The sequence below is a fragment of the Corvus hawaiiensis genome, chromosome 4, assembly GCF_020740725.1.
Source record: "Corvus hawaiiensis isolate bCorHaw1 chromosome 4, bCorHaw1.pri.cur, whole genome shotgun sequence".
In the NCBI taxonomy this organism is placed as follows: domain Eukaryota; kingdom Metazoa; phylum Chordata; class Aves; order Passeriformes; family Corvidae; genus Corvus; species Corvus hawaiiensis.
In genome coordinates this window covers 33,189,066-33,212,833 of record NC_063216.1, presented here as the reverse complement: position 1 = coordinate 33,212,833, position 23,768 = coordinate 33,189,066, and the positions used below count along the sequence as shown (strand labels likewise).

The 23,768-nt window shown below is 40.6% G+C and overlaps 2 protein-coding genes and 1 non-coding gene across 5 annotated transcripts; 2 read left to right on the top strand and 1 right to left on the bottom strand.

The window, feature by feature from the left end:
* The first annotated feature begins 815 nt into the window (after positions 1–815).
* On the top strand, positions 816–10,534 carry SLC25A3 (solute carrier family 25 member 3). Of its 2 annotated transcripts, none has more exons than XM_048302496.1 (8): positions 816–923; positions 1,075–1,231; positions 5,893–6,014; positions 8,202–8,381; positions 8,497–8,678; positions 9,383–9,555; positions 9,982–10,092; positions 10,204–10,534. In XM_048302496.1, exons 2-8 carry the CDS (start codon positions 1,081–1,083, stop codon positions 10,362–10,364), a joined length of 1,080 nt encoding a protein of 359 aa, XP_048158453.1. In that variant the 5' UTR covers positions 816–923; positions 1,075–1,080; the 3' UTR covers positions 10,365–10,534. The 2 variants fall into 2 exon arrangements, with proteins under 2 accessions (XP_048158453.1, XP_048158454.1); XM_048302497.1 differs by lacking the exon at positions 5,893–6,014 and adding an exon at positions 5,615–5,736.
* Positions 8,837–9,076, top strand: LOC125325612. The gene has a single exon (XR_007203439.1). It is a non-coding gene; the product is annotated as a small nucleolar RNA SNORA53 (small nucleolar RNA).
* Positions 10,535–15,944: 5,410 nt separating the features above from the next.
* Positions 15,945–23,763, bottom strand: LOC125325446 (IKBKB interacting protein). Of its 2 annotated transcripts, none has more exons than XM_048302495.1 (4): positions 23,510–23,733; positions 21,973–22,192; positions 21,151–21,268; positions 15,945–16,985 (listed from the first exon to the last, which is right to left on the bottom strand). In XM_048302495.1, exons 2-4 carry the CDS (start codon positions 22,164–22,166, stop codon positions 16,230–16,232), a joined length of 1,068 nt encoding a protein of 355 aa, XP_048158452.1. In that variant the 5' UTR covers positions 22,167–22,192; positions 23,510–23,733; the 3' UTR covers positions 15,945–16,229. The 2 variants fall into 2 exon arrangements, with proteins under 2 accessions (XP_048158452.1, XP_048158451.1); XM_048302494.1 differs by lacking the exon at positions 15,945–16,985 and adding an exon at positions 17,342–20,258 and having other exon boundaries at positions 21,973–22,190; positions 23,510–23,763.
* Positions 23,764–23,768: the final 5 nt, after the last annotated feature.

The window sequence follows — 23,768 nt, the reverse complement described above, 5'->3', positions numbered from 1 at the left end:
TATGTAACATTCTGCTTTTAACAAACCAGTAAGAAACAATTCTGTGAGCAGCTGCAGCCGTTGTAACATAGGCCACATCACGATGCCTTGCAACCTTACCCTCCAAAGGTGGAATTCAGCCAGGGAGTCTGCAGACAGTGCTTGGTGGTAGATTTGACCGTGCTTGGCTTTACAGAGTGCTGCAGCCAAACCCTGGTGAGAGGGTGAGCTTTCTGCTGAGGGAGTTGCATCCTGCGTCTTTACCAGACAGTGATTAGAAAGTAGTACTAGATGTGATTACCAGACTCGGAACGTGGGGTAATACTGTGGACTTCTTTAAACTGATCTTAAAAAATGGGTGCGATGCGAGGGGTTGGACTGGATCTTAAACATCTCTTCCGCACCCGATGCTTCTATGATTCGGTGGAAACGCTGTAGAGCACAGGTCAAGGCCAGCACAGGGAACTCGCATTCGGGCGCGTCTCTGGTTTGACATTGCCCGGGGCAAGGCTGCGGGAGCACGTGGCGCAGCTGGCAAGCTCCGCGAGCCGGGCGGCGATAAGGAAGGAGCGGGAGTTGAGGCGCGGGTGTTAGCGCTGGGCGGCGGGCTCACACACGCCGAGTCCCGGGCAGCGGAGTCCGTGCCGCTGGGTTCCCGGGCAGCCGTGTCGGTGCCGCGGCGCTCCCGGGCAGCCGGGTCCGTGCCGCGGCGCCCCGAGGCGCGGCGGGCCAGGCCCAGAGCGGCCCCGGGGCGGGTGCGGCCCCGCCGCGGCGCAGGCGCGGGCGGGAGGGCGGTGGCCGCGCGTGCGCGGCGGTTGGCGTGGCGCCTCCGCCAATCGCGGCGCGGGTCGTTGTGCGGCGGCCCCGCCCCCGGCGCGGCGAAGGACAAGGTGACGGCGCGGGGCCCGCGTTCAGCCTCTGCCGCAGCGGCTCCATCTTGCGAGGTGAGTCGGGGCGGCGCGGGCCGCCCGTCCGCTAGGGACCAGGCTCAGGCCTGGGGCAGGGCCGCCTGCGGGTGGGGGGCCGGGGTCCGGCGGCTGCGCCGTGCCGGGGCTTCCCGGTCCCACGTCGCTCTGCTCTTCTCGCCCGCCTCAGGTCGCCATGTTCTCGTCCATCGCGCCGCTCGCGCGGCACAACCCGTTCTACGCGCCGCACTTCCAGCTGGTGCAGGACGGCGTGAGGAAGCGCACAGCGGAGCCCGCGGAGGCGCCCGCCACGCGGCGGGGCCTGGCGGCCGCGTCCGCCGACGAAGGTGAGAGCGGGACGGAAGGGCCGCGGCGGAGGCGAGGCCCGTGGGCGTCCGGGGCGGCGGTGCTTGCGCTGTCCCCGCCAGCACGGGCCTGTGCCCGCCGGGGCGGCGCAGGGAGGGTCAGCGCTCAAGCGGGGCTCGGCCGGGCCGGGAGGGGCCGGCGCTGGGCCTACGCGCCCGCTTGGAGGACGAGGAAGGGCACGGGCGGGGGAGGCGCTGGCAGTGCTTCCGCTTTCCCGGGTGGTTTGTGCTGAGGAGCAGGAGGGATCCGGGCTTGCCGGGAAAGGACACGGGAAGGTTCTAGTGCAGAGTAATCACAGAGACCCCCAGAGATTCTGTTTTGGAGGGCAAAGAGCACTTCTGGTAAGGCAGGGTCTGCAGCCTCGGGCACTGAGGTTGTAGGTCTGTACTTCTTTCATCGGTGGAGAAGAGCAGTGAGTGACTCTTTGGATTCAAAAGATCATCCCTCCCATCCTTTATCCATTTTTCTCTTATTTTTTTTCACTAGTTTATTTATAGCTGGGCATCTGAGTCTCTAGATACATTAGGGGTGCTTGCTGCTCTTCTTTTTTAGTTCTTTTTTTCTTTTTACTAGTTGTGGGGCATACACCAGATAACTTGCTATTTAAGATATAGGGATGCACTTTAGAGTTAAGTGCGAGTGCTTCCCGTATGCTTCCAAGTCACTTTTTGGACTTCTGAAGGTCAGACCTTGATGGTACTTGCAGTATCATAGAATGGGTAAGATTGGAAAGCACCACAGTGAGTCATCATCATCCTCACAGGTCCAACTTCCCTGCTGAAGCAGGGTCGTCCTAGAGCAGATTGCACAGGATTGTGTCCAGATGGCTCTTGAGTATCTCCAGGGAGGGAGGCTCCACAGCCTCTTTGGGCAGCCTCTTTCAGTGCATAGTTACCACAGTATAGAAGTTCTTCCTTATATCTTGACAGAACTTCCTGTGCATCAGTTTCTGCCCATTGCCTCTTGTCCTGCTTGGCACCACTGAGAAGAGCCTGGTTCCATCCTCTTGGCACCCTCCCATCAGTACTTACAGACAACGATGAGGTCCCCTTTCAGTCGTCTTTTCTTGAGGCTGAACAGACCCAGCTCCCTCAGCCCTTCCTCATAAGTGAGGTGTTGCAGTCCCCTCATCATCTTTGTTGCCCTTTGCTGGACCCACCCCAGGAGCTCCATGTCTCTCTTGTACTGTGGAGCCCAGAACTGGGCACAGCACTCCAAATGTAGCCTCACTAGCGCTGAGTATCAGGAGCAGGATCACCTCCCTCAACCTGCTGGCAGTGCTCTTCCTAATGCATTACAGGATACCACTGGAGTGGCCTTCTTGGCCACACGGGCACGCTGCTGGCTCATGGACAGCTTGCTGTCCAGCAGGACCCCAGGTCCTTCTCTGCAGAGCCGCTTTCCAGCAGGTCAGCCCCCAGCCTGTGCTGGTTCATGGGGCTGTTCCTCCCCAGGTACAGGACCCTGCATTTGCCTTTGTGAAACTTTAACACAGTTCCTCTCTGCACATCTCTCCAACCTGTTGAGGTCCATCTGAAGGAATGCACAGTAGTAGAGGTGGATATTAAAATTTTAATTATTTTAAGCTGTCGATAACTTAAAAGCATCTCTCTGGTTTTACTTTTAAAAAAAAAGAATTGCTTTCAGCAGGCTATCTCTTCTGAAGTAACATGATTATTGAAGTATTTTAGTGCACTTACATGAGCATTCATATAATGCCTGAAAGAGAGACAGGTTAGGTTTTATAAAGTTTTCAACAAATTATTTGCAGCTTTCAGTGTAGTAATCCTGCTGTCAGCTAACTAAAGCCCTAAATCACTCTTTGGTATGCTAAATATATTCAGTAGGTGCACTTACTTCTTTAAAGCATTATGCTTAATCTTCATCCTGTTTGTGGGCAGTTGTGGTCAAAGGTGGCCAGTTTTTCAGTCTTTGTAATCTTTTCTGCTGAGTTCATTATTTCATGTACCAGTTGGTTCTCTGGCTTTTGTGTTGAGAACCTAACACAGTGCAGAAGGTATCTGAACTTGCACAAGGTCACACAAAGTCAGTACAAGCTACACGACCTTCTGAGATCAGCTCAGGGCATCAGCCACAACACAGCTCAGAGATGAAGTATTTTATGACCAGCTCATGGAATTTGTCCTTGCTAATGTGTCAAATGGGAAGCAGAGATATGAAGTAGTTACGATGTAGCTGTCTCAACAGAGTAGGCATATTTTTATGCTGTATGTTTATACTTGAGTAGGTTAAGGGTGTTTGTCTTAAATCAGTCCCTGGGTATGTGAGAATGACTTTCTTCTCTGTACTATGTGGTCAGCTGGTTCTCTTCTCAGGTTATGGTTTTTAAGAAATTTAACTCTACTTCTGAAAGTCCAAGATCATCTGTAGCTTTATTTTCCTAATACTACTGTACCACTACAAACCTAGGCACCTCTAAAGAGCTCAAGCCTAATTGATACTGGCTTTCTAAATTACTGTATTTGAAGACTAGGCTGTCAGGTCAGTCTGAATAGCATCGTAATACAGCACATACATAAAACTCTACTTTTCTGTGGCTACTGTATAGGTTTATCCCTCTCAGTTGAGGAGTATGACTTCTAACAGTAAATTACTTAAAGAAGGGCGGTGTGAACAAACAGTTCTGGAATCTGGGCAGCACAGTAGCAGGTGCAGGGCTGTTGTGCTGTTGGCCAAAGACACAGCTAGACAGAGCTGCCCCGAACAGACCTAGAGTCTGTTCTCTGATTACACCTGCATAGAAAGCCTGGTCTGTGTGTATTTAACCAGCCATTCTTGAAAGTCATAAACAGACTGTTTCTGCTGTCTGCAAATCTGCTAGCATAGCCAAGCTATCTCGGAGCGATGTGTAAGTCCCAGATCAGCATATTTCCAGTCTTTAGCAGTGTCTCAGTTAAAGATAAATTATTCTGATAACTGACTTTCAGCTTTAACCTTAGGTTCACTATGTCATCTGTGATTTGGTATTTATTATTTTAGAATAAAGAAAACTTTATTGTTTTGGTAGTTTTTAAGAGTAAGGTGAAAAATGTAACTATAAAATGTAATGTAGAATCTGGAACACTTGTGGGAAGGAGTGCCTTTAAAATAGCAAAGTTATGAGCTGGGTAAGCCTGCTAGTGTTACCTGCTGCTCTGTTGATGCTGTTGAACATCATTGTCTATTTCTCTTGAATTCATAACCAGATAGATTGGGCAAAGAAGCTCTGCATAAGATAGGCTTTTGCTGGCTTTTAGTTTTCGTTAGTGTTTCTTGGAGATAGTTCTTATTAAGTTGTAACACTTTAATGTCTATTTCATTATATTGAAGTGACACCAGTAGATTTAGTAGCAAAAGATTAAGCCTTTCTACTTTTGGGAATATTTTTGCATAGTATATTATTTTCTGTATGTTTATTCAGTATATTAGTTTTACTTATGCATTTAAAATGTTAAGTATTACACCTGTGCTGCTACTGTATGCTTATTTTGTACTGTTGTAAATTTGAGTGTTTTCTATTTGCAGTCACTGATCCCTCTGTAGCTTTTTCAGAAATGAAAGAAGAAAAGGGATTCTTTTTTTCCAGCTCCAGTAACTTTGCTGTATAGGAATATGTGAAGAGTAATAACTTGTTGTTTTAAGATTGGATGGTTTTTTCCACAGTATATACACTGTATGGAACAGCGCATGTGAAGTATCCCTTGATCAATTGTTGTCTGAAAGATTCTTTAATGAACCTTGTGTACAAGCATTCAGTGGGGCAAAAAACAGCAATCTGCAATTTCATCAAACAAGCACTTGAGATACTGTATTTGAAAGAAAATTTTTTTAAAAGCTGTATAAATAATGTGAATAACACCAGAAAATATATCTGCATATCTCCAACACTGATATTGCAGATTTTTATAGTCTCTGCTTAAATACAGAAGTTAAACTGTCATAGAATATTTAACAAAAGAAGCTTTGTCTTTTGAGTACTAGAGGAATACTATTCTTCCTTAATTCCTGGATATAAGAAATTGTTAGTCTTTGCAATTTTGAGTCATAATTTCTGCTAGTAACTTCTGGGATTTTATATGGTTTAAGTGTGCTGTGAGCTAAAACTTCACTGTTGCTTCCTTCGCTTATTTAAAGGGACAAATTCAATTTGGAAGACTTAGAATAAAATCTTGTCAGTCCAAACTGTTTTAATTTGAAGCAAAAGTATTATTTTTCATTATAACACTGTATAGTCAAATAATGCAGCATGGGAGATTATTTCAGTTTAATACTTTTGGGAAAGTAGCCCTTAGTTTTGTTTCTTTTCTGATCATTGTTACCATTTATGATTGATCATATATATGTATTTTTTTCCAATTAACTAGAATACAGCTGTGCATATGGCTCAAACAGATTCTTTCTCCTTTGTGGTCTTGGTGGGATTATTAGCTGTGGAACAACACATACAGCACTGGTTCCTCTAGACCTGGTTAAATGCAGAATGCAGGTTTGTTCTGCATGTTATGTGATGACAGAGCATGTTTAGTGTGGTATATTTAATTACTAATGAATTGGAAACATAAAATATACCTGGGACATCACTGTCCAGCAGTGCATGGAGCTTATATAAAAGCATGGTGTGTCTTTTTTTTTTTTGCTGCAGAATACAGTTGTGAATATGGCTCACTCAAGTTTTATGCTCTCTGTGGCGTTGGTGGGGTCCTAAGTTGTGGCCTGACACACACTGGTGTCGTACCTCTGGATTTAGTGAAATGTCGTATGCAGGTTTGTATAAACTTAAACATTTCTTGAACTTCTATTTTCTATCTAGCCAGCATATTAAGAGTTTGCAGTAGGGATGCAGTATTTTGTGGATGACAAGAAGCAAGTAAACTTGAACGCTGCTTTATCAAATCTACTGCTGTAAGACTAGCAAAATACCACTTTCAAGAGAAGTAAAGGTATTAAGGATAATCTGGATGAATTGTTTTTGACAGCATTTAAGGTATGTTTAACTGACTATATTTGCTAAAAGGCACCCACCACAGTGTTACTCTGCTGGCTGGTTGGCTGTCCAGCACTGTTACAGTGCTTTTGGAGTAATGAAATAGTATCTTTTGGATCTGCGTTTTTTAGCCTGGAGTGACATGCATGTGTAATTTGATCCATTAACACTGTGGATATCAATGCATGGCTTATGGATTGGATATTTTCTAATGATGCCACTTTGAGAAGCGTGGCTAAAACTTGATTTGGTATCAGGAAGGCCCTCAGTGCTTGCGACTGCTTTCCTTGAAGTGGTTTTTGATTAAACTGAGAGGAACATCATTGCATTGCATTTATGACACATTAAAATCATCCTGTGAACAGCCATGAATGAAAACATACTAGTGGATTTATTCAGGCAACTCTGCAAGAATGAAGCAAATTAAAGCACACTTGTAAATTTCTGGAAATACAGTATTGCATAGGCTGTTGCATAGGCTGACACTGATTATAAGAATGGCCATTTTGTAATTACAGAACTTCTGAAATGAGGAGAGAACTATGAATTAGTCAAACCTCCTCATCACACTAGGAGTATGCATGTGCTATTCTTCAAAATTGTGTTCTTCTGAATGGCCTTTATTTAACAATGTTTACCAGAGAGGCTTTTTCACATTCTTGAGAGCACCTGAAATTCTGGTCTCAGACTAGGAAATCTGTAACACATCAGACGTGCTCAGTGTTCCGTTTTATTACATTGTAAGGGTGGTGATACTGCCCCTTCACTCTCCAGCACTTAGAGGGAGGTTCAGGAGGAGGGTTCCATGTGCATTCCAGGTGTGATCTTGTAAAACCTGTCAGCATTTATCTCTTTACAGATCCAGTACAGAGCATGTTACTAATCCTTCCTAAGTTCTCCAGAAGAAACTGTTGCCTGCCCTCTCATGTCTTTTTAAGAAGAGGTCACCTTTGCCATGGTTTAACTGAAAACAGGACACCTGTTACACACCTAATAACTAAGCATGGTTCTGACTTGAACATAGTCTCATTTTACAGTGCCCAATTAAATATCCAATTTTCTAAAATTATGTCTTTTTAAAATTGACATATTTAGGTGAACTAGATCTCAAGTATATTCCTAGACTGCAAGACAAAAATACTGGCCAGTGCAGGTTGGCATGCACGTCCCATAGCTCTTTCTGAAAGCTTTGATTGGCATCCAGTTTGATATCTTCTTATCCTCTGAGGAAATGTGGGATGATGTCAAATATGAAAAGTAACAGTGGGATGTGACTTAATTACCTGTTAAAAAGTTTCTGCTAAATTACTTCCTTTCACCTGAAACAAAATTATTCAAGTCAGTCTTTTTAAAATTTTGTGGGCAGAAAACAATTTGTATGTAGCCTTTATTGCCAAGTCAAAGTACAAATGTAGAAGTTTTTGAATACTCTTCGATCTGCTTTGCTCCATCTGTCTTAGTCTGACTATGTGGAGAGATCACACAGGAAAAGCAACCACCTCTGATTAGTAAACAGGTGAATCATTATGTTTCTGGCAGTGCTTGGGTGTTACATAGGTTTAGTGTGTAAAGTAGATGAGATTGCTGACAGGACCCATTAACTTTTTAAAAAATCTGACCTATCCATAGTTGTACCAGTGCACCATTTACAGTGTTAGAACAGGGATTTCAGTAAATCTTTTCATTACAGTCACATTGTTAATTTGAAGAATTGAAGTAAAACAAAATTCAGTTTGGTGGTTTCTGAGTATTGGGGAACATACCGGCTGTTAAAATAAGTCAGGGTTTGAGATTAGCAAGTAACCATTATGGTTACGTTAGTGTAACTTTGTGGTGAGTACATCATCTGTCCAGGGAATTATGGGAAGCCGGATGTCTGAGGAATTTAAAAACTAAAAATTTTGGATGGGGGTGTGAGAAGGAAAATAGTAAGCTTTCTCAAACATTTAACTGCCTGTTCTCTTTAGGTTGATCCACAAAAATACAAGAGCATCTTCAATGGATTTTCAGTGACAATCAAGGAAGATGGTGTTCGTGGCTTGGCTAAGGGATGGGCTCCAACCTTTATTGGCTATTCCATGCAAGGGCTTTGTAAATTTGGTTTCTATGAAGTTTTCAAAATCCTGTATGGCAACATGCTGGGAGAGGTAAGCCTTAAATGTTTTATGTAAAGCTATATGTCTGCAGCATAATAGTATTAGTGATAAGGAGTAATCACAAAGGCATGATTTATTAATAAAAATATGTTTAAATGAATTTCAGGAAAATGCCTATTTGTGGCGTACTTCGCTATATTTAGCCGCATCTGCCAGTGCGGAGTTTTTTGCTGACATTGCTCTGGCTCCAATGGAAGCTGCTAAAGTTCGTATTCAGACACAGCCTGGATATGCGAACACTCTACGGCAGGCTTTACCCAAAATGTTTGCAGAAGAAGGCATCTGGGCGTAAGCATCTCTTCATTTTAATTGAAATTCTTGATGTTCAGTACATTTTGTTAATGAAGAACTGCTGCTATAACTAATTCTGGCCTTAGTTTGTAATACTTTGGTCTTTGTATTTCAAGATAACACACTTCAGGCAATTTGTGCTGAACTGTTAATTCCACATGCTCCTTAGATCCATCTTTGTGAGTATCTTTGTGCTGAGTTCTGCTGGATAACTTCAGTTTCTAGCAGTTCCACTCAGAGATATTCAGCAACTTTCTGGTTGTACAGTCAAAGATGCTTGAGTCATTGGCATGTGAGAGTAATATAACTGCATGTTAGCTTTCTGTTCTGATAGAAGTGGCTGTAGATGTACAGGTCATGTCTCACTATCAGGACGTGGCTGGTATGCAGACATTGGCATTACTGCACTGGTAGTATCAGTACTACATTGCTGCAGTGCACTACAGTGCACTGCAATCTGAAAAGTGACTACAGAAACTGCTGTGCAGCCTGGGGACCGGGAAAATTTCTATTCATGTTGCTGTTTTAAGGTAGTACTCAGGAATGAATACAACTTAATTTTCTGTAGGTATTGACTGCATTACAGGTCGGTATGAAGAAATTGTATTCTTGATAGCAGCCATAAAAAATTTATTTCAGGTTAGAAATATACCCTAAATACTGAAGAAAATGAAACTGAGTTTGTCTCTTCTCTGATTAAGTTTCTATAAAGGTGTTGCTCCGCTGTGGATGAGACAGATTCCATACACAATGATGAAATTTGCCTGCTTTGAACGTACTGTTGAAGCTCTCTACAAGTACGTTGTTCCCAAGCCACGAAGCGAATGTACAAAAGGAGAACAGCTGGTAGTCACATTTATTGCAGGCTATATTGGTAAGGAATCTTCAAGTCCTACACTTCGTTAATGGATTACTGCAACTCTAGGGACCTGTTGCTTTTCAGAATATTAAGCAGATGTCACTAACATGGGAGAATTTACTTGCAACTTCAAAATGTGGAGGAGAAATAACTATAATCAGTCTGTTAGGGGAAAATGGGTCTGTAATAGGACACTACTCTTAACCAATGTTGATGGCCACATTTAGAAACTGCAGCTGATTTAAGTGAAAATTTGCATCTTTTTCAGTCTTGGGAAGGTAAGAGAAATTTGGATGGAAGGGGGATTTTCAGTATCCAAAGATTCACAAGTTTTCTTCTGGTTGTTTTCTTCTGCTCAGAAGTTTCAGCTGGTTGTACTTAGTGTGTCCAGTAATGGTACAGCTAAAACATCACAGAACTAATGTCAAATTATTCTTTCAGCTGGTGTGTTCTGTGCAATTGTTTCCCATCCTGCTGACTCTGTGGTGTCTGTATTGAACAAAGAAAAGGGCAGCTCAGCTTCACAGGTTCTTATGAGGCTTGGATTCAAAGGTACATTCTTACTTTCATGTATTTTGGATCAAGTGTTTTTGGTGTTTTGGAGAGGATTTAGTTTTTTTCATGCCATTTTATGCTGCTCATGCTTTATGGTTTGCTCTCCAGGTGTATGGAAGGGTCTGTTTGCTCGTATCATCATGATTGGTACCCTGACTGCACTACAGTGGTTCATCTACGATTCTGTCAAGGTTTATTTCAGACTTCCTCGCCCACCTCCACCTGAAATGCCAGAATCTCTGAAGAAGAAGCTTGGTCTAACTGAATAGACAACTCATGGACTGCTGGCTGCCCCAGTGATGAGTTTCATGAAACTTTTATATATTTGACTATGTAGAAAACAAACTCTATACAATGTCATTATTGGCTGTGCCCTCATCTCACATGAGGGTTTAAATTCTACCACTGTCATTGCCTGAAATAAATGAGAAACAGAGTGCTTAGTGTCTGTTTACTACTGCATATGTAAGCTTCATTTCATAGTAGCAAATATTTCAAATACTCTCCTGGCTTCCCCTTCTCCCCCCCCAAAAAAAAGTTTAAAAAAAAATATCCTGTTCCACAGTTTAGAAACTCTAGAGAAATGTTACTCTTCCACTTAAAATTAGGCTTTCTCTGTTTCCAGAGAAGTGCCAAGAACCTGTCCTTGCAGAACTGCAGAAAATTAACTGCAGTCGTGTGCACTTTGAGCCCACTGATCATTTGCCTGTAGTAAGCTGTTACTGTAGAACAGCTGAACTCCTGAATGGCTGAGATGAGACTGGAGTCTGGGCATCGTGGTCATGATATCAGTGTTCCCCACAGAGATAAAAGGAACCTTATGCATACTGGAGCTGTTTCTGCCTTGGGATGGTCATCCCAATTTAACTTATACTTACTTGACTAATTTCTGCTTCTGTTGGCTTTGAACCACACCAAAGAACTTGGCCCTTCTGATTGTCCTGTGGACTTAAACAGTAGTTGCTACCTCTTAACTAGGGAAAAGCTGATGTTAATAAAGGTTTTAAAATATATTCACTACTAATGGTGTACTTCAGCTTTACAGTAAAATAAAAGTGGTTTGTGTTTTATCCTAGAGTTTGAAAAACTTCTCCCTACATTTGCTACAGCTGTAGTTTTTTATTTCAATTATTTTTTGTCTGAATTAAATTAATACTGAATTATGGTTGAACCATGTATTTCTGCAGCACAAGGAGCCATACCAGGTTTTTTGGACATTGATGTGAAGAAATACATGCTCCTTGGCACACAAGAGGAGACAGTTGAGGCAATGTTAAGGTATTTGTTCTTGAATTTTTTCTCGAGTCTTTTAGTGAAGGGTGATCATGCTGCCTTCTGCATTTCACCTGCTCAGTAGCCCACAGATGAATCACTACACCCTATCCAGCTCACAAAGTAGAGCTGGAGCTGATGTGGTTTTTGTGCAAAACTGTGGATATGCTGCCTTACAGCATGTGTGCTGTTGATACTGAACTTAGCTTGGCACTCACGTATGTTATCCTGCTTCTTCCTCTTTACTTGGCTCCTTCGGAGCCAAAAGGACAAATCTGGCAGGTGCTATTGAAATGGCATAAACGTACTGACTGCTGCATCTTGCTGGAGTTGGATGTGCCTGTTATTGTAGCACTGAGCATCTCACCCCCTGGGAAAACTCTCCAGCTTCCAAAATTTAGAATAATTATGCTAAATAAGAAAGCTGGGCCTTAATTTGAATTTTTGCCTTTCAGAATGCGGAGTAAAAGCTAAAACGACACCATTTTCCTGTCACCATGACAGTAATAAAGGCACTCTTAGAGCAGCTGGTATCTGCTTGCATTACACAGCAAAGTCCAATACCCTAAGTCTAAATAAAGTATTTGTACAAGTACTTTGTAGTTGAATTAAAATTATTTAACGCTAAAAGTATGCAAACCTTGTTTCCCCATTGTGAATGGGAACCTTTGGAATTATTTAATGAGTCATTAAATGCTTGTAAGAGCTTCCTTGGAGAAGAGCCTTTACTATGACTTGATCTTGTATCAAGACTGTTGGAAGTTGTGTGTATGGTGCAGCTTGCTAGGCAGAACTGTCACTTGTGTATCAAGTGATACTGGATATCAGTTTCTCTAGAGGCATGTTTCAACTCAGTAGATTTTTCTTTGTTTGCTGAAAGTTCCTTCTAATCCTGGGGAAAGTGGTCTGTCAAATTTTAAGCCTGGCAGAAGAGTGAAACAAGGTTGGCTCATGCAGTGAGGTAGTCTGTCAAGCAAGCTAGTGCTGAGCTAAATTTCTCAAGACTCTCATTCTATATGTGGAGCACATATGTGGAGCACATCGCCCATTTTTTCTCTAGGATTGAGTCAGTGTTGCACAGTTGTTACAAATATGTACAATAATAAGAGAATCTTAAGTCCCTTTTCTCATCGCTTAAGGGTAGACCTAAAATTATCTTTTTAAAGATGCTCAGATAATTTTATCTAGGTAGATCTGAGATAAGACTACAAGGAGCAGCCAGCAGTTCTCCTTCTGTAACTGAGAAAGGGAAAATACACTTAGTGCTCCTTGCAGTGTTGTGTTTCAGGGGAAAACCCAAGACGGGGAGAGAATTGCCTTGCAGCTGCCGGCTTCATTGACATTCAGCCATAGGATTGTTCAGATGCTTGTTAGGAAAGGGGGTTGCTTAAAGGGTTTCCTGCTGGTGTTTTAAATAAGCTTCAGTGGGAAAAATGTAGTATTAAGATGCATTTAAAAGGTCAACTTTGTCATTGATAACTGCTTTGTGCATAATGCCTGGTACATTTTCCGAAGGTTCAGATGGAGCAGTGGTGCTTTTGATGGATTTGCATTTCCATTGCAAGGAAAGTCCTGCATCAAAAAGGGGTACCCCATTTTGAACTTGGATAACTCCAGACCCATCACTATACCCCAAAGTGCTCTGTAAAACATGGATTATGTATATGCTGCTTGTGTATATTTTATGAAGGAGAAAACATCCTTTCTTGCTGGTTTTGGAGCTGAGCTTTTTTGTTTAAAGCATACCATATACATAAATTTGGAATAACAAGTGCATTTGCACATGGTGTTTGTATCAGGTTGTACTACAGATGAAATGTGCTGACACTTGCTGATACTCGCGGAAATGTCTGTTGCATATCATTTTAAAATGGGCTGTAATAATACAAATAGTTGTAACTCATTTACATTTCTACATAGAAATGATGTAGTTCACAGTGAAAACAATAAACATCCTGCTTTTTTATAGCAAATATGAGTACTTTGAGTAGATGAGCTTAATAGCTGCATGGCCTTGTTACAGAATACAATTTTTGTAACTCAGTACTAGGGAGAAAGACTGCTAGCACGAAATTCTTGGCTGAGCAGACGTTCTGGTGTGTAAAAGTAGATTTTAATGTTTTGGGATTACTTTGCTCACGTAATTTTTCATCATTGATCACTTAATTCTGTTGCTGGCTTTTGGGTTGTTTTTTTCAAGTTGCTGACAAGAATATTAATTGGCCAGTTTTGTACCTGAAAACTAAACTGAAAGCAAAGATGGACTGAATATCACTACAGGCTGGGCTCAATAGGATGATCTGTTTTAAGTAGCATAGCTGTAATTTTCATTATTACCTGAATCTCACAATCATTTAATAAAATTGCAGAGTATCACTGCATGACCCTAGAAATGAACTAAGGGGTTGCAGTTTTCCTGAGCTGATACTCTCCCCAGCACTAAGAGTACTAAAACAAGGAGGCAAGGTTACCAATCTGCTTTAAATTTTTGAAAAATACCTCACTCTCTGCTCACCTTTTTCACTGCAGAAAGAGCTCTCTGCTTCTCTCTTTAGAGCTACTAAGCTACTATAAAACTTCCATTTTTTAGAACAGTGGAGATGTGTGCTTGAAGGGCAAACAGAGATTTGCAATACCTGTGGTGATTATGGGAGAGTTTCTGATCGCTCGCCTTACTGCTGAAGTCAGTACGGTGGTGTGACAACTTTATAGATACAGATTATTCTAAAATATTTTTTCCAAGTAAACTTTACCTTTGTGACTTAATTTTTTTGTCTTGCTTGCAGCAAGAAAAATTTCTGAAAGGATTATAATGCTTTAGACCTGCACTTCCTGGGAAGGAAGGGTGGGAGGTCTGCATACCTTTAAAGGCAAAGGGAAATGAATGGTCCTGTAACACTTTTTGCACGCTTAACTTACCTTGGAGACCATGCACAAGACTGTACACTCAGCTTTTCACTGGGAGATGTGTTCTAGAATTTGGAGGTTGAAAGTGAAATCCACAGTTGTTTATCCTGGCTTGTTTTCTGGTTAATGTTCCAAGGAGTGAGTGTACTCTTTTCATGCAGACAGACCTGTGCTGTGTCAAGGCTACTCAGATTAACTGTGCAGCTGGAATGTATTTTCCACATCACTTGTGTAGATGTTGCTCTACCAGTTCTCCAGTTCTGCCTCTGCAGATTCTTACTGGCTACTGACCACAAACGATGCATTCATAAAATTGAAAGCAAAGTAAATAAAATTACTGTAGCCTGGGATGCCTTTAATCCACAAAATATTTATTGTATAACCCTCCAACTCCTAAGGTGTATGTGCATGTGTACATACATTGTTTCAGATATGATATGCAATGCATGCTTTAGCATGGCTGTTCTTTAATTCTGCTGCCTCCTTCAAATGCCATTTGGTTATTTTCAGGGGCTCACTTAAGAACTGTGTGGAAGAACAAAGGGACAGGGGTTGGTACAGTATCTGCGGATGTTTTCTAGGAAAACTTGTCTTTTGACAGGTTTATTCTTGCCATTTGTCAGGTGGACTGGAAAGAGGTAAAAGAAAGGGGGAGGTAGGAATGGACCTATACCAAAAAGAGAAAAGCTTTAAACAAAGTATTTGAGGTTGACTGTGGGCAAAGAAGCAAAGAAGGTACAGAAGACCAGCAACGTGAAGCAGCCCAAAAAGACATGGAATGTGTATGAGGATGAGAATAGTGGGGGAGAAGAATGCTTGTATCTTCCATACAATCAAGAGTCTAGTAGTTTCAAGATGTTCAGGTATGGCCAACTGAGAACTTACACAGGCCTTACTGTATACTTACACTTCTTGATATAATTTCATTTACAGGCATTTTCTGAGTTGCTGTATCGCTTCTAATTGATCTTTATAGTAATTTTTATTCCTATTTAGTGCACTTCCCTCCCCCACCTTCCTCTGCTAAAACCATTCCCACTATCTTGTTACTGCCAGCTGCATTTTCAAATGTCTCAGCTCTGTTGTTCTTCAGCACCAAAATAGTCCCAGTAGTTCAGAGCAGTAGCCTTTTGGGACGTAAGTGGCTTCTCTTTGCTAATTCTGCTGCTCACTATAGTATTTTACAGACTTAAGAAATAATGAATGAATAAAACTTAGGATTCTTGAGCAGACACCGTGACACTGGGATAAAGCCATCAGCAGCATCAATAGGTCTTTCAGAGCATTGTCCCTATAGATAGTTCTGTATTTTAAAGACAGAACAGTGCTGCACAGTAATTTTGATTTACAGTTACAAAGCCTCACACAAAGCCTTACACAAATTATTCCATCTAAATGTGACAAACTTTTGCACGGCATCAGCAGTAGTTCTGAACATTTCTTGCTTTGCTGCATTTACCCTGTTAAATACTATTTAAAAAATAACCCAGTTTACAAAAATCATAGAGTGAATATATTGAGACAAAGTGCTACTGCTGTTCGACTACCTCTTGTTTAGCTGAAAGCCACAATTCTATTCCTTCTTTTGGAGCAGGAAAGCAAAACTGGAGAGCTGTCATTCTTGGGTCCTGCTTTCTTCATGAAAGCAAACTCTAAAGCTTAGAACATAATTTTATGCTTTAACACTGCTTTATTGTACAAAACAAGCAATTTATTAAATATACCATCTGTCATTCTTCAGAAAGACAAATTCATGCAGAGAGATATGTTTTTTGTTCACATTATTATTTCTCCCTTGAAATAAGTATGACTTTCCTGTCCTGCTCAAAGGAATAGGAAAAATTTCAGGTTCAGGTGTGCTTCTAAAGGAAGCCTTTAAATATTGTCTGTCTTCTCAGTACTACACGATGGAGTTAACAGTCCTCACTGTTCTTTAGGCAGCAGCCATTCAGTGATCAATTCATGTCTGAAATCTTGGTTATTTCATCCTTTGCATCCTTGATCTCGGTTTGAACTCTTGTTAGATTGGCCAGTTTCTCACTGAGTAAAGCAATTTCCTTCTCCCGCCGTACCACTTCCTCCACTAATCTTCCTATTCTCAGTGTTAGGTCATTTATTAAGGGCTCCAAGATGGCAAACTCCTTTTTAACTTTGTACATCTTAGGTTTTAAATCATTTGCAAATGTAACTGTCTTCAGAACTTTTGCTCTGTCACCTTCAAGATTCAAAAGTCTATCGGAATGCTTGTTAAAATCACTCCTTAACTCAGACAGTGCTGTCTTAATTTGTTCGATTTTTCTTGCATTACTGGATGCCAGGCTTTGTATTTTGGTACTTCGGTCGATGCTACTGGTAAGGAGGTCACCTATATTTTTTACTGTTGCCTTTTCACCTTTTTCTACTTTATCTTCTAGTGTTTGCAAAGAATCTGTCAGTGCAGTCATTTCGGAGACCAGGCCTGAAATGCGCCTTATGTCAGTTTTTACTGTCACAATTGTCAATGTTACGTTTTTTGCTACAGAAGCCGCATTCTGTTCAGCGCTTGAAACTGCATGAAAAAGGCTGGTTAAATTCTTCTCCAGTTCTTCTTGTTTTTTAATTATGCTGCTAGACCATGTTTTCATTGTATAAATATCTTCCTGGAGATATTTAATGTGAGAAATTATGTGAAGATCTTCTAGCTGTTTCATTAAGTTCCAAGTCTTTTCACACTAGAGGGATACAAAAATATTTCTAGCTTAACAACTCAACGTCAAAATTCAAGCTATACTTTAATGAAATATCTTACTATTCTGATGTTCAATTTGAGTGCAAACCCTGTCTCTAAACTTCTGTTACAACACAACCAATTTTTTTTTTTTCTGGTCAGTATACTTAACAAATGTTAGTGCTTCTTCTCTTACAACAAAAAATTACAAGAAGGTGCTCCATGACTTTCCAAGGTGACCGCTGGAAACACAAGTCATCAAATGGAATCTTCTTCCATATATAGGAATTTTTAAGTGTCCATAGAAGCTGTTTTAGTGAAGGAAAACTCATGCTACTGCTGGATTTTTGTCTTGATTTCCTAGTTCACTCTTTTATTTTCTTATGATTGGTTCTTGATTTTCAAATTTGAGAGGAAAAAAGGAAATTACCTGAGTGATACAATCCTGTTCAATCCCCAGTAAGTCAGGGTAGAACTTGGAGAGAAAAAAAACACTGAACAGGCAAACTGAAACACATTCTAAGAGGCTAGAATTAGTTTCATACTAATTCTTTTCTGGACACTAATAGTAAAAATATCACAGAAACAAATATTTTTAATTCTTCAACAGTGCTTGTCGTTCCTCAATAGCTCAGAACTGTTTGCTCAAAAGTAAAAGACCAAAATTTAGGTTGTGGAAAGTTGTCTTGTTTCCTACTTAATGTCCTCTAAGGATGAGGATTTCATGTTGAATTTCCTGTATATTCAGCTTTCAATAGGGTTGAAGTTGATGAAAGACATTAGACTAGAGGTCATACCACTGGCAATGTAGCCATGCTGCCCCAAAAAGATACGAAGTAGAAACACTAGAATTGGAACACACTTGCGAAAAGTATTTAAAAAACATTGCTTTATATAATAGCTTTTCCTAATAGCACATGGAATATTGAAGTCTTTACTCTGTACCCTTTCTGAAGGAGCAGTTTATTTTGAATTAGATTATGTACCAGGATAGGGAAATTCACTACAATATATTTTTATTTTGAATATGACTGTAAACAGAAATTTATACATAAGCAATAATTATATGAAACCAACACAGCTTTAGAACATTGAGAAACACTGGTTTCATAGTCTCTTGAATGGGCAGTGTTACCCGTTTAGTGAAGATTGCAGTGGAGTTCTAGAGAAATGAATGTACAAACCCAGAATAATTCAAGTTAGGTCTGATTAAGTCATAAATGTTGTGGGTTCATACTGTTTCTACTAAGCAATCTCCTTTCCTGAGAAATACAAAATTATCAAGACAGTAAGTCTGCAGACGATTTATGTTGTCCCTGAGGTCCAAATTTCAATAAATGACTATCAGGCCTATTCGGTAGTACTACGTCATGTGTAAGTAGGTCTGTGGATAAACTGGATATTCCCTGGCCCCAAGCACGTAACTCCACTGATTTCATTAATTACTTTTGCAGCTCTTGGTTCAGCAAACTTTGGGAAACAATGTCAGCAACACTGTTAATTTTTTTTTCCTTTGAAATGCAGAGCAATACCAGACATATCGTGTAATGCCTAACAAAGAACATCCTACAGAAGAAAAGGTTAAACTTTGTTTCTAAAGCACCAAAACACACCCCCCAAAAAAACCCCAAAAAACCAACAAAACAGCCCTTGCACTAATACAGTGACAGACCAAGCCAAACATGTAAATTAAATGATGGAAGAAGAATCTAACAGGAGTATCTGTTAATAAGAACTTCAGTCTACGTGTAGTTCAATGACTTCAATGGCAGAACAAACCAATGCCAGTGATTTTAGGAGGCTGGAAAAGGCTGGAAATGAGGTCTAAGGAGGCCAGGTCCTTGGGGTCAAACAAATAAATGGTAACACAGCTGCTATGTAAATACCAGCTGCTTGTACATGCCAGAACAAGACAAGGTTCTCATTAGGGGGTACTTCACTAGTATTTTCTGTAAGGGTGTTGTATCTAAGCTTCAGCTGTTAAAAATGTGTTCAGTGCTTTCCTGCAGCACAAAACCAATATGGTGTACAATACATTAAAAGCAAGCTACAGCTATCTCTACTGAGAAATAAGCGATTAATTGTTCACTGTTACAAGTCCATGGAACATAATACAAAGAGTAACAACAAAAGAAACTAAGTAGGGAAAACTAAATATAAACTAAAAATATGACCTTTTCCCCCCTTAAATCTAAATTCTTTGCTTCAAATTAATTTTTAATAAAAAAGATATTTTAATAAATAAGCTGAAAATGATCCTTAATTTAAGAAAATATTCCTTTCCTTTAACAAAGTTACTGTCTTGCTCTCCAGCCTCTTCCTCAGCCTTTCAGGCTGTTCCAATGTCTCTTTAGATCAATGACAATACCTCAGCTATCCTTGACATACATTGAAATCATATTATTTACAAACAAGTGCTTTTTCATCAATGAAAAACCTAAGTCCAAATTCACTGATCCCCATTGTGGTCATTTTCTAAGTTAAAGCTTTCTAAAGTTCCTTCTTCTGCTTTTGAAGATACTGTTATGTCAGGCACTGTTTCTAGAACAGCTATTTCAGACCACACTTTGAACGTGCTGCCATTGGACTGTAGGCCTTCAAGAACCTTCTGCATCGCCACTGTATCAGAAACAGTTTTCAGCATGTCATTTTCCACAGCGTACAGCTGTGTCTTCAACTCCTGTATCTTTTTCTCCATACCAAGCAATTCACTTGACAATCTAAGAATAGAGTGAATAGCATTTTCAATTGTTGGCAAATGGGTCTTGCACTCCTCAATTTTAGGTTCATAGTTTGCAAGTTTCTGATTCAGGTCTGTGTCCTTGGCTACCAGACTATTCTGTTCTTCTTCTAGCTTTTCAACTGACTTTGCATCCAAGTTCAACTTTTGTTCAACTCTAGAGAATTCATCATCTTCTTGTAGTTTTAGTGTTCTAATATTTCTGGCTGTACTGTCTTCCAAATCTCTTACTCTTTCTGAAAGGGATTTAATTCTTTGGTCAACTTCATTAATTTTAGAAGTAACTTCTGTGTGTATGAACTTTGCTTCGGATTTTAAACCACTAGCATTTGTGTTCATTTCATCCAGGCTTCTTCTCCAGAAATTTGTAACATTTTGGAACTTGTCATTAATGCTCTGCATCTTTAGAGAGAGAGTCTGTTCATTGTTCTGAATATCATTTATGATGTTATGAAGAGAAGATATTTCCTGCCCAAACTCAGTCATCACAGAGACGGATGAGGCAGCTTCCCGCAGGATACTTTCAGAAGGCTCAAGCTGCATTTACAACACAAAACAATGTCTGGGTCTACTTAACAAAAGTAAGAACAGAAAACCATTTCCATTTATTAAGAGAGAATAAAGTCCCTTAAAAGCCACTGTACTTGTTACAAAGCTCCTCCATGATGCGTTTCCATGTTTCATCTTTAAAATATTGTTGGTTAACCTAGCATGAAAAAGTCATGGAAAAAAGGTATGTCTGTTGTTGAATTTCTATAGAATATATGCAATTTTCCATGTTTGGTTTTTTTGGTGTCCAAAATACAGTAAATCCCATGCAACATTTTGCAATCTGAAGTGCAGTATATAAATAAACAAATTACATCATGTATAAATGACATTATTCTGAGATCAGTGCTGAAACAAAATCACTGGCATGAGCCATGTTGTGCTACCATCATTATCTGTGAGGTATCAGGGATAATTCGGCAGCCAGCACAGCTTTTCTACTTGATAGTGTCACACATGGTAATACATGTTTCACTACTACTGTATTTTCTTATCTATCACTTCATTATGTCTTCATATTATTAGAACAGATCTGCTACATCAAAATGCCTGTAAATTTTCTTCAAATCAATGTATGTTAGAATCACACAGAAAAGAGGACTGGTAGAATGAAATATGTGCATATATGTAAGTTCTTAAAAATAGTTTCGTTCCTGAAAAATAATACTGATATACAACCACTGTATTCACATACTGGAACAATGGCATGGATTGACATGCTTTGTCACATGAATCAGTCTCTAAAGGCCTATTCACAGGCAAGTAAAACACATTATGAAAACTTATTTTAAATCAGTCAGTTAAACTAACAAAATAACAATGAAGTAAAACAATGACAAATGTTCACCAAAGATTATCCAATTAAGATGTTAATGATTACCTTTTCAGAAATTAGGTTTACTTTATTTCCCACATCCAGGATTTTTCCAGCTTCTTCCTGTAAGAAATTGTACTTTCTTTCCAGATCAGCAAATTGGCCTGACTGCTGAAATAGAAACCTGCAAATTTCAAGTAAATAAACAGAAAACATAAGTACTTAATTAGCATATATTAAGTATTCCAGGACCTGATTCACAGCAAATAGTTACTGGTGGAATTCGTGTTCACAAAATTTGCTAGATCAATACATGACAGAAAAAAAAATTAATGAAGTTGATCTGTCTTGATACTGGAGTTACGTTCCAAAAGAGGTGGAACAAGGAAGCATCCGTAGATGTCTTCGCTGTTAGACTGCATGCTAAGGTAACTAAGGCACTGATACTGCTAAGATATTTTAAAACATCTTTAACAAAGATATTTGACCTTTACTTAAAGACTCCACCTGATGAACAGTTTATCACACTGCTGAGCAAATTATTTACAGAGAACTCCACTTCTTCTGTCGAATTATTTACTGCCTGCCAAATGAGCACTTACAGTCAGACTAAGCTGCTCTTCAGGTAGATGTAGTCTCCAAAGGAGTTATTTAGAATTCATGAGCAAGGCACCTTCAACACGATGTAACAGATGGAGCTTCTATAGTAATGTAATAGTAACTGCACACCAATGTTTCCATGCTGGTGAATACTGCTACTCTTTCCTTGATCCTTCTGGCTTTAATAAGTTTATAGGCATTTAGCCCAAGCACTCTGGTGACATGTATATCAAACAGCCCACAGAATACAAAAGAAAATACTAAAACCCTCTTTAGAGAGTTACCTACCAGGTCACCACCAGGCAAACAGCAAGAGAAATGATACTCAAACTTGTTCTTGAGTCCATCCAAAAAGAATTCCGATTATTGCTGGTCCTGGGACTTGCCAGCTTCCCATAATTACTGTGCTTCTCGGCTTTTTGTGAACCTTCGTTGGTCTTGGATGAAGAAATACCTTTTTTCCTTGGCTTAACTTCAGACATATTGTGGCCTGAAGCAAATGAGAGAGCTAGAAAAAAAAACCAGAAAGGACTAGTTTTTACTTCTTACTTTTAAACATCCTCAAACACAAACTTTTGCTCTTTAAGTACACAAATACATCCCCAAAAATGTTTCTTTTGGTGTTTACTATGCTTCCTAGTTATGTGAACTTTTGTAAAGTATCATAATACTTTCACTAGCTTTCTGTATTACAGAGCACTGCTTTCGTGTTTTCTCCAACTGAACTGGCTTTTCAAGCTTAAGCTAATTTCACCTTTCCAGAAATATTTCGTCCGCTGTGGCATAAGCTATTTTAAATATGTAAAATCACAAGGATTAAAAGCATATTTCTGTTTGTAGCTGATGACTGTCACAAGTTCATCAGCAATGTCACTGACGACCTTGTGTTTTACCTGTAGATTTAAAAAATATTACCTACACCACACTAAAAGGGGAAAGTTAATTTATCAATTTAAAAAATACAATAGCAAATCAAGCTTTAATTTAGAAATAGTTCTGTTATAATGATTTCATGTCATCTGTAAAACACAAACATCAGTTAATAAGAAGTCATGATAGAAAAATTCAGAAGATTCGTGAAATCATGCCTCTAGAAAAAAGAAAAACTGTAACTTCTTCTTGATAAAATTAAGGTCAGAATAGATTGAGGCAATATGAATCTCTAGCTCATATTTTAACCAACCAAGTGAAGTACAGAGTGTAGGTTTTAAGCCTAAAAGCTTCCACCATACAGCTCAAAATAGATTTGATCCTTGGCAAAGTTGCTTTAGCATAATTTGAGACCAAACTGTTGTGCTGTTTCATTAGATCGCTTTGCAGCATTACCGCTTAGTCACATATCAAAATATAAATATTTGGAGATTCTTACAAAGTCACTTACAAGGGTAAAAAGCATTGTTTAAAATCTAATCTGTCATGCAGGTACCTTAGAGCTGTTTGAGTCACAGTACTAGGAAACATGCTCTGAGCTTGAAATATGGAGAAAAACAAGTTTTTAATTTCCCAAAAAAAAAAAAAAACCCAACCAACCAAAGTTAAAGTGGAGGCAAAAAAAACAGAGATCTGAATAGTTGTTAGGAAAAGAGTTTAACAGAGAAAAGCAAAGTTCTGCTTTAAAAGGACGGCTTCAGCGCGCAGCCCGGTGCGATACAGAGGGATGAGCCGCAGCTCCCCAGAGACCCTCCCGGACCCCCGGCCGCGCTGGATCCGCGGCACCCAAAGTGACCCACTGCCCCCTCCGTCCCCGAGGCTCCCGGCAAGCCCGACCACCCAGAGCAGCCCTGGCGGCCCCTCTCTCTCGCCCCCCCGCCGCCGCTGCCCGTACCCGCCGCGCTCCTCCGGCCTCAGCTGCGGCGGGCGGAGGCGGGCCGGGCCGCCCTGCCCCGCAGGCACCACGTTTACAGGCCCCGGGGCCCCTCCCCTGGCTGCGGCTGGCGCATCGCCGCCCGGCGCGCCACGTCCGGGGCCCGCCCGCCGCCGCGGGCAGGCGAGCGAGCGAGCGAGCGATCCCGGCACGCACAGCCGGGGCTCGGCGGCTCCGCGCCGGCGCGGGAGGGAGCGCGGGGCTTTGTTCGGCGGCGAGC